Genomic DNA, 11,174 nt, shown 5'->3' with positions numbered 1-11,174 from the left:
TTTATATATTCTGGATACTATTCTTTTGTTAAATGAATCTTCTCTTGTTATGTTTCTTCTCTTCTCTGTGCATATGTGGTGGGTGGGTGGGGACTTGTCTCTTTATTCTTTTTCGTTTTTTTTGAGTCAGAGTCTTGCTTCTTTGCCCAGGCTGGTATCCAGTGGCATGGTCTTTGCTCCCTGCAACCTCTATCTCCCAGGTTCAAGCAATTCTCCTCCCTCAGCCTCTCAGGTAGCTGGGATTACAGGAAGATGCCAGCATGCCTGGCTAATTTTTACATCTTTAGTAGAGAGAGGATTTCACCATGTTGGCCAGGCTGGTCTCAAACTCCTGACCTCAAGTGATCTTCCTGCCTTGGCCTCCCAAAGTGCTGGGATTAAAGGTGTGAGCCACCGTGCCAGGCCTATATTGTTTATTACATATCATAGGATATGTATTACTGATATATATACCATATATATTACAGATATAATGTTATGTAAGTTATATATATATATACATTAGATGAAAAATAATATGTACATATACACATTAGATGAAAAGTAAAGGGAATTCTTTCAAATCAAACCTTCAAAAACTCTAAAATAGATCATGGAGAAGAGACAGTGGATCTCTCTACCTTGTTTTAGGTCATCAGTTTTCTTCCAGATTGGGTAACAAAATTTATGTCATCCATTAATTGAATTTTAAGTTCAACTTCAGGACAGATAATTTGTAAGGGTAAACAATTGTCAGGCTCTGCCAATATATTGACTGTCACTATTTGTTATAGAGCTCAAGGTCAGTTTTCATTGAATATTTTATAGATTTAGAGAGGTGGAGGCAGAAATAGGTAACTAACATCTTTACAGCAGAAGATATATTTTAATTATATTAAGAATCATTATTTAATACATAGATCACTGACCTTTCCCCAGATTATGTTTTTCTTTTTTGAGAGGGAAGCTGGATATAAACTGGCAGTTAAAAAAATTGTAAAGAAATCAACTTGCTCATTTTCATTGTACATTTTTACTTTCAAGCATTTTCCATGAACTATGTGTAGATTCATTGCCTACATCGGATGACAAAGACTTCAGTGTTGCTACTAAGGTAAAGTGGTCTCTTGTAAAATTAATTTTCTCACTCTGAATCTAGTTTTGCATAGTATTTACTTTTAAAACTTAGCAGTGTTATACCTATCATAGTTTTATGGTGGTAGTGGAAAGTTGGTCAGAGAAAAACATACATATGGCTAGTTGATTCAAAAAATTTGTTTAACTTTGGTAACTAACAAAGATTGATAAGTCCTGTGACAGGGTGTGAGCTGAAAAAAATGAACTGGAAAGTAAGTAGTGACAGGAAAATCACATTAGGAAATGCTTTCTCCAATAGAGGAAACATGAAATTTGGTTAAGGTTTATTTGGATAAATACTAACACTTTGACTTTTAAATCACATGAGAGTGACTTTCATAATATTTATGCCTGTATAAATCTTCAGTGGATCAAATTATTTGCAGTAATCATGGAATCCTCTGGTACCTTTTAGTTTCAAAAACATTGAGCACATTGCCTATAGCTTTATTTTTCTTGGAAACTTATAATTTTGGTATCATATAGTTTATAGGAGAGATTGTCTCTGCTTATATTATTGGTTCTGTAATGAGACTAAAATAGTATTAAAAATTGTAGAAAAATCACTGAGTGTGGAGGTGTAGACATGTGGTCCCTGCTACTTGGGAGTTTGAGGCAAGAAGATTGCTTGAGCCCAGGAGTTTCAGAAAAGCCTGGGCAACATATCAAGACTGTATCTGACTTAAAAATATAAATTGTGGAAATGTAGAAATTTAAATTTATGCTCTCAAAATTGTATTGCAAAAGGATTTTTGTGTGTTTCATAAGTTGTCCATGAAGAGTTTCTATAAAACGCTTCATCTAATTGAATATGTATTTTGCTGCAAATAAACATTTCTAGAACAGAGACTCTTAATACCAATATGGTAAGACTTTAACGTCATAATTTTGTCGTTGTAGTTTCTCTAAAGTATTTACTTGGCTGGGCCCAGTGGCTCACGCCTATAATCACAGCACTGTGGGAGGCCAAGGCGGAGGATCACCTGAGGTCAGGATTTCGAGATCAGCCTGGCCAACATGGTGAAACCTTGCCTCTAAAAGAAGAAAAAAACAAAAATTAGCCAGGCATGATGACGCATGCTTGTATTCCCAGCTGCTCAGGAGGCTGAGGTGGAAGAATCACTTGAACCCGGGACACGGAAGTTGCAGTGAGCCAAGATCACACCATTGCATTCCAGCCAAGGTGACGGAGCAAGACTACATTTTAAAAAATAAAATAAAATAACCACTCAAAGTCCTTATATCACATTCTGAAATTTTGAGTTTCAGAAGTTTTTATATTTAGTTGTTTAAGTAATCATTGGAAACTCCTGAATACCATGAGCTACTGGAGGTCAGTAAACATATTTGTGTGTATCCTAGAGTACGTAGAATACAGTCTTCCTTGTAAGAAGCATTTTAATTGTTGTTTTTTGAGATGGGGATTCACTCTATAACCCAGGCTGGAGTGCAGTGGTGAGACCTTGGCTCACTCCCATCTCCATTTCCTGGGTTCAGATGATCCTCACACCTCAGCCATCCAAGTAGTTGGGACTATAGACCTGTGTCACCATGCTCAACTGATTTTTGTAGTTTTTGTAGAGACGGGGTTTTGCCTTGTTGCCCAGGCTAGTCTTGAACTGTTGGGCTCAAGTGTTCTGTCTGCCTCAGTCTCTCAAAGTGCTGGGGTTACTGGCATGAGACATTCAGCCTTCACAGTTGCTTGATCTGAATAAATAGATAAATGAATTTTTATATAATGGAATGTTACAAGTAATATACCTCATGTATCTGATGATTAAATATTTAAAATATTACTTACATTTGTATTATTTTTAATATTTAAGGATGTATAAGTTTTGTGGTGTTATGTTGAGAAATTATGCCATACATAAAAAGGAAATAAATTAGAAATAGGTCATCAGTAGCAATGAGGATTACAATGTATTTTCTAGTATTGTCCAACTGGAATCGTAACATTGTGATTGTAGATTAACATTTCTTATACTTTTGATTAGCTCCAACTCATGTTCTATGAAATATACCTTTTCAAGCCATACATTACTCTTTAGAATTCTGGTGACCAATTATTTTTCTAGGTGGAAAGTTGAAAGTTCCAGGTTTCTCTGTTATAATAATGTTCTTTCGGGTAGTGGTAGATGACCATATTTAAGTAGTTGAAAGTCTTATAGTAATAAACTCTATCACAGAAGGACTTACAAAAAACTAATTGTAGCATAAATATTAATTAGTATTATTAGGGATACGAAAGACCAAAGTGCTCTGTTATGGATCTATTTCTCCATGTACCTTATTGTACTTCATGTGGTTTCCTTTCTTTCTTGGCTTAAGCTCATATTTCATTGATAAATTAGGCTGGCTTTTTGTTTGTATTTCCCATCACTCTCACATTTTAAATTGAAATTTTTGTGAAGTCAGAATCTTGCTCTGTTGCCCAGGCTGGAGTACAGTGGCATGATCTGGGCTCACTACAGTCTCCACCTCTAAAGCTCAAGTGATCCTCCCACATCAGCCTCCCGAGCAGTTGGGATACAGGCACACAACATCATGCCTGACTCCCTTTTGTATTTCTGTGTAGAGATGTGTTCTCATTATTTTGCCCAGGCTGGTCTCAAATTCCTGAACTCAAGCAATCCACCCATCTTGGCCTGGAAAAGGACTGTGATTACAGGTATGAGCCACCATGCCTGGACAACATTGAGGTTTATTTAAAGGAATTGATGAGGGTTGAGTATGGTGTTGCACACTGGTTATCTCAACACTTTGGGAGGCAGAAGGAGAAGGTTTCCTTAAGCCTAGGAGTTTGAGACCAGCCTGGGCAATATAATGAAGCTTTGTCTCTACAAAAATAACAATCAAAACATTAGCCTGGCATGATGGTATGCACCTGTAGTTCCAGCTATTCAGGAAGTTGAGGTGGGAATATTGCTTGAGGTCAGGATGTTGAGACTGTAGTGAGCCATAATCATGCCACTACATTCTAGCCCTGGGTGGACAGAGTGAGACCCAGTTTCATGAAAAGAGATTCATAAGAAACTCTTGGTCCAACTCATTATAATTTTTAAAACAGAAACTCTTTCTTGATATTACTTAGCAGTGTGTCCCCGAGAAAGTGTCAGAGCCTTTACCTGGACCTTCCCATGAAAAAAGGAAACAGTATAGTCAATGGAAAAGGAGAAGGTGAGAACCATATTTTATTTAAAAAGTCATTTGATGGAACGCTTCTTTTAAAATATGAGTACCAAGATAGTCTAATAGCTAAATAAAATGTCCTGTTAACTGTATAATGAGTAAAGGAGAAGTCAAATGGTGATAAGTTGTGTCTCTAACCAGGAGTCATCAGTCGATTATATTGGGAGTACCACTAAAGGAGCTGAGTTATGAGTTCCATTTTAAGGTACTCTAAGACCTGAGACAAGTCAATAAAGAGGGAAGAGGAAATGAATAAAAGAGAAAGAAAGAATGAGGAGGGCAGAGTGTACGTGGAATAAATTTTTTAAAATGTGGGTGTATGTAATGGAGGGTAGTAAACTCAAATCATTCTGTAGAAGAAGGAAGAACATGGTGTTAGAAACAGGAAAGAAGATAAAGTGAGCTTGCAATACCAAAATGTGTCAGAGAATTAGAGTAACACTTTCCTACTCTTGCTGTCATCCTCACTCCTGGGGAGGCATTAAAGATTGAGGTACTTTACCACACAGACCTGTGTTTTATCTACCATTGATGAGCATCATCAAAAATGGTCAGCCATGTATGGCTAGAACTTAGTTTTGTAGAAAATGTTGTAACCTCATGGGATAGTATTCTATAGGTCAAGTTAACATAATTGAAAAGAAGAGTGTTGGGTGATTTATGGAGAAGAATTTAATTAAAGAAGTCCTGCCTGATGAAAATTTCATTAGTAACACTATGGCTTATAATGTAGTATTAAATTCAGGGATATAATAGGGAAGAAATTGAGGCTAAACCAAAAAGGGCTACTAGGGTAAACAAATATGGAAGCATATCAGTGTAGAACAGGGCATTCAAGTTTCCATGAATTAGTTGAGGAGCTTCTGGAAAATGCACATTCTGATTGATTCCACATTTCTCATGAGTACTCAAGTGATGTTGGTGCTGGTCCTTAGACACAGCTCTGAATAGCAAGGGATAATAGCCTTCCTTTAGAGAAATGTGGAAAAAGAACCATTGGAGAGCAATTTAAAAAATGACAGAATCAAGGGCAAGTATTAATTTCCTTTTATTTCTGAGCATGATTCTAGCCACAGGGAAAGAGTATGAGATGAAAAAATAGAGATTACAGGTATATACCACTGCTGAATACAGATGAAAAAAGTGGTTACAATTATCCATAAAAAGCAGTTAGGAAGGGAAGCATCAGGACACAGATCTAAAGATTACTTTTTCAAAGGAAGAGCAATTGTGAAAGGACAATGAGGGAAGAAAGAGAGACATTCGCTGGGGTCTTGGGAGTTAAAGCTAAGTAAACTTGAGACAACTCACTTCCAGTTGCTTCAGCATATGCCCAGTCTCACAAAAGAGGTTGTTGCTGTGGAGAGTACTGGAGGCAGGAGGGAATGCTAGAATTGGAGTAAACCATGGCAGCTCATTTCACTTCATAACTGTCAGGCCTCAGAGAGAGAAGTCTCATTGACATGAGTGAATAAGATGTGATTAAGTTTAATATAGATGCGTTGGCTAATTTTTTTTTTTGAGACAGCCAGCTCTTTGATATGATAGGTGTTTTATAAAAGTCCTTTACAGTGTAAGATGATATACCAAACTTAGCTAACTTTAGAAGCAATCACATTATAAAATTCATTCTGTGAATACCAAAATTGTCATTTTCAATAAATACTGCACCAATTTTGAAATATAAAAGTGTATTCATATCCAGCAATTCTGTGGTAATTCAATGTTTCCTTTTTCAATAAATATTTTGATATTGGAAGCTTATTCTACACGGTTAATTTAAGTGTTTTCTGGACTGCCTTGACTGAGTGGACCAAGGAGCTCTAATTCAAGGCCAAACAAGGGGATAGGAGAAATGTAGGTGCTGCAGTAGCCCATGTGGTCATGGGAAAAATGAGTATTTTGATTAGCTGTCATTTCATAAGTGTGTATCCTAGCTGATCAATTTAGAACACTTTCTTTGATGAGAGGTGAATTGCACATTCATCTGAACTCTCATCTCAACTGTGTATTTCCTCAGCGACAGGACAAGAGGAATTTACTTGTGGTGTGCTGGCAGCAATGGCCCTGATGTGTTGAGTTAAAATACTCTGTACATTCACCATCAGCTATGACATTGATTCCCTCAGGTTTGATTTGTTCCTCTGTTTAATGGTCTCCTTTCTTCTCATCGGCCCACGTGTTCACAGTGATATCCATGCTTTTCTGTTTTAGGTATACACAAATCTCACTATTGAAATGTAAACTGTATATTTTAGGAATCCTATATTCGTCTTCTGCACCTTATATTTCTGTCATGTTGCTGTCCTAGCCAATGAAAAGAAGATGTCCAGAAGAACCCTCAAAACCTTAAGCAATCATTTTTATAGCCAGAAATGAGAACTCACCTTGATAGTAACACTGCATGAATGTTTGATTGGCCCTGTCATACTTAGATATGTGATGACATATTCCCTTTGCTTTGTAGGGCCTCCTGACAAACATTCTTCGTTGAAGGTAATTAATTATGTATATTTTTTGAATCACTAACTCCATATTGTATAAAATATATATGATTTATGAATCATTTTCTTTTAAAACCCATTCAGCCTAGCACTGAAATGGAAGATCCTGCCATGAAAGGAGCAGTACAAAGAAAGAATGTTCAGACATTGAGAGCAGGTATGTTTTCAATACAAATGGAATGCTGGAAATAAGTACATCAAATGATTGAAAGTACTCACATTATTCTTAACCCCTAATTCATTGACATAAATGTTATTGTTGGTATCTATATTTGAATAAAAATAAATTTAGAAGCACAGAAAATATTTTAAAAATGTAAGCTTTAATTCAGATGTTTCTGTTTTAATGTTTTGAATAGCATAAAGTTTTCAATATAAATGTTTATACTTGTCAGGGATTCAAAGCAGTGAATTTTGAGACTCTCAGATATTTCCAGTGAGTTATGTGCTAGTTGGAGTTATGATCTTTACCTGGAGGAAAGCTTAACTGATTAACGTGTCAGTTTCTGTCTTAACTTTAGAGACTTGTTGCTAGTGTTATTACACTGATGATCTGAAGCCAATCAGATGTTCTAATGAGCAGACTATGTGTGTATGTGTATGTCTAGGTGTGTGTATGTGTGTGTTTGTGGCATCTTTGATTATTAAAAATGAGGACAGTATTTATTCATCTATAATTGGTAGGCACAGTCTTTTAGAATGGTGATTTTGAGACTTTTTGATGTTAAGGTTTTTGAAACATGATTGCATAGAGGCTACCGACATCATAAACTGGTTGTTTTTCATTTCAATGCCCTTTTGAAATCTTTAACTATATTGTGATGCTCAGAAATAATATGCAGAACTTTTTATTTGTGTCCTAAAATGGTATGTGAGTGGTTATACACTTTACATGCCTTTCTGCCACTTTCTTTGGTGTACGTTGTATTATATCTTCCAGATGTATCCACAGTGATATGATTATCTCTGGTTTAATTCATTTTACAATTTTCATTGTATTCCCTTAAACCACTTTACCACATTTAGTTAGACTCTCCTGTTGCTGATAAATGAAGAAAGAGATAAAAACAAATATAATGTCAGATTAAAAAGGCTTTTGTTCAATCAGTTTGTATCTACTCGTGTTTACCATATGAGAGTTTAAAGCTGAAAAATTCAGAACGCAAGCGCGCACCACCATATTTTATAAATGCCCTTCGAACTATGACTCACGAGCCTTTAGCCTCTGAAGTTAGGACAATTCATTTCTCTGAAGAAGTTTGCTGTGCTGTTCTCAGAAAAGAAAACTGAAAAGAGTAAATGACATTGTCTTACTTGACCTCTTGGACATCCTTGAATGAAACTGAAACTCCAGGGATACTCGGATCAAAATTCAGAGCTAATGTTTTGAACAATATATATAGTTTGTGAATGTCTGGTGATCATGAGCCCTTGAGGGTGAAATGAACTTTCAAGTTTCGCTTTTACATTTTTTTGCTCTTTTCCTTGACTTGTCTTAAAAGCTTAAATTCAACAGTTTTATTTTTACAGAAACCAGGAATATAACTTGCTAAATATATTTCTGTCCTGTCCCAAGGCATTGTGTATGTTGCAGATCTAGTGTGAACTAGACTTATTTTTACATGAGAACAATTAGGTTTTTTGTTAGTTTGTTTGTGTTTTTGAGACAGAGTCTTGCTCTCTCACCCAGGCTGGAGTGCAGTGGCTCAGTCTTGCCTCATTACAACCTCTGCCTCTCAAGTTCAAGCAATTCTCCTGCCTCAGTCCCTCAAGTAGCTGATACCACATGCACGTGCTACCACACCCTGCTAATTTTTCTACTTTTATTAGAGATGGGGTTTCACCAATTTGGCCAGGGTACTCTGCAACTCCTGACCTCAGGTGATCTGCCCAACTCAGCTTTCCAACGTGCTGGGATTACAGGCGGGAGCCACTGTGCTGGCAACAAAGAAGATTTTTAAGGCTGTTATATTTTATACAAATCTTTGGTCTATATTTAAGGCTTCACATATGAATTCTGAAGGTATTCATGCATTGAGGGAAGATCATCTCAGTTTAATGAAAGTAGTTTTTAATTTAATGTAAATTCATTAAAATATTTTTTGAAGTTTTTGTCTCTAGTACATGGAAATACACAATATTTAACCTTAATGTGTTTATGCACCAAGTTAGTTATTCAAATATTTTCTTATCTCTGAAGAAACTTCATTACTAACAAGCAAATTTCTCATGGAAAACAAAATATATAATAGACATCATTGAGTGATTCAAAGTAAATTGTAGTAAATAACAAAAGTTTAGAACAAAGTCTGAGATTCTAGTTAAGTAAACTTTTCTGAGTTAATAGCAATTACAGGACTTGCAAAATACATTACACCTTGAAGGAGTAGTGTGTTTGTGCGGGTAGAGGAGAATATGGTGCTGCTTCAGTGAAGAAATAAATGTTATACTTTAGTACAATTTGCATTACTATTTACATTGTAATAAAAAAACTTTAATTTCAGATATTTTAGATTATATTTCTACTACTTGAACCATCAATAGTAAGACTTTTCAAAAATTTGGGAAGCTGTGAATTGATGATAAATATCTATTGCCATCAGTGTTCAAAAACCAGACGGCAACTACAAACTTTCGACACACGAACTTCATTGTTAAAGAAAGGATTAATCTTGGAGCTGTGTTTCTATCAAGGAATTATACTCTTCATTACCTGTGTGAATCACAGCTTTTGAGTAGAAAGAGAGCAAAGAACGGAAAGAAGCATAGAAAATTTTATTCTAGATTCCCTCAGTTGGCTTCATGCTACTATACTTCTGACTTGTAAAAAGTCATTTTGTGATCAAATGTAGTTTGTCTTTACTCCCCCTATGCAGCCTACAACCAAGCAGAATGCTTCTTAGCAAGGCATTTGTATTCTTCCTGTAAGGAAAGCAACATATAGATAACAAAGAGAATGAGGAGAAAGAGGAATTTCATTGAGGTTAGTATTTAACATAAATTGGAGTGTGGGTACCGTGGGGCTGGATGGGAAAACCAGGTAGACATCTACAGATTTCCTACTCAAACACAATGTGGCTCTGATTTATTTTTACATCTCTCATTTTGCAATTATTAGGCACAACTATATGCAGTGTCACTAAAAATACCTTCCAAAACCAAATATTAAATAATGCCTATGGCTTTCTGTGTTATAGTTTTGATTAATGGGAACTATTGAGCATTTGCCTTGTGGTGTCTCCTCAGCTATACTCACACATGCTATCACCTTGTATTAATGGATGATCATGCACTAGGAGTACGGGTTTTCAGCAGAGCTGTATCATTTAAAGATAACACATGAGCATCAAATTTAATTCTGTGAGAACACCCAGTCTATTGCAGCTACTATGGGGTCTACTTTACATTCAAGTTAAATTCAGTGCCCTTAGTCATATGATCAGGTGAACAGTAATAAATTATGCAATATTTTTTCACCCCTATAGTATTAATTTCTTTTTCCTCTTATGTCTAGAATTAACATTTTGTTTTACAAAAGGTGATGATAATCTTCTAGGGTAGTGATGACAAGCTATAAATCCAAAGTTTCTTATCTATGCAAATGACTTGTTTGCTTCTATTTTCTCATGAGCTCGGTAGATCCAGGAAGCAGAAGTTTTAAAACAAAATCCCCAAATGTGGCCGGGTGCGGTGGCTCATGCCTGTAATCCCAGCAGTTTGGGAGGCTGAGATGGGCAAATAACCTGAGGTTGGGAGTTTGAGACCATCCTGACCAACATGTAGTAACCCATCTCTACTAAAAATACAAAAGTAGGTGGGTACGGTGGCACATGCCTGCAATCCCATTTACTCGGCAGGCTGAGGCAGGAGAATAGCTTGAATCCGAGAGGCAGAGGTTGTGGTGAGCTGGGATCGCACCATTGCACCACTGCAGCAAGAATGAAATTCCATCTCAAACAACAACAACAGCAGCAGCAGCAGCCACAACAACAACAACAACAACAACAGCAGCAGCAGCAGCAGCCACAAAACCCAAATGCATTTTCTCGGCACAGTAAAACTGAAACAGAAAAAGTATAAAGTAAATACAAGTAACGGAAACAGTTTATGTATATTATTTTACTTCTCATTTGATAACTTTTGTAAGGTAATGAGCAGAATGTATTTCTTTGGGGACCCAGGTATATGTACTTATTCATTCAATAAAAATTCATTCTTGTAATGGCCACTGATACTTTTTTTTTTTTATTATACTTTAAGTTCTAGGGTACATGTGCATAACATGCAGGTTTGTTACATATGTATACTTGTGCCATGTTGGTGTGCTGCACCCATCAACTCGTCAGCACCCATCAATTCATC

General features: G+C 36.2%; 1 protein-coding gene across 1 annotated transcript in view; it reads left to right on the top strand.

The window, feature by feature from the left end:
* The window catches only part of LOC105519905, a 21,834-nt gene that overhangs the window by 6,665 nt on the left and 3,995 nt on the right, over positions 1-11,174 (top strand). The window contains exons 4-6 of the mRNA XM_011953441.1: positions 4,211-4,296; positions 6,776-6,804; positions 6,897-6,969. Coding sequence (XP_011808831.1) covers positions 4,211-4,296; positions 6,776-6,804; positions 6,897-6,969 — 188 coding nt within the window. The remainder of the gene's footprint in view (positions 1-4,210; positions 4,297-6,775; positions 6,805-6,896; positions 6,970-11,174) is intronic.

The sequence above is a fragment of the Colobus angolensis genome, unplaced genomic scaffold, assembly GCF_000951035.1.
Source record: "Colobus angolensis palliatus isolate OR3802 unplaced genomic scaffold, Cang.pa_1.0 Scaffold360, whole genome shotgun sequence".
NCBI lineage: Eukaryota > Metazoa > Chordata > Mammalia > Primates > Cercopithecidae > Colobus > Colobus angolensis.
The sequence above is the reverse complement of the archived record's forward strand: the minus strand, read 5'-3'. Positions and strand labels throughout refer to the sequence as shown.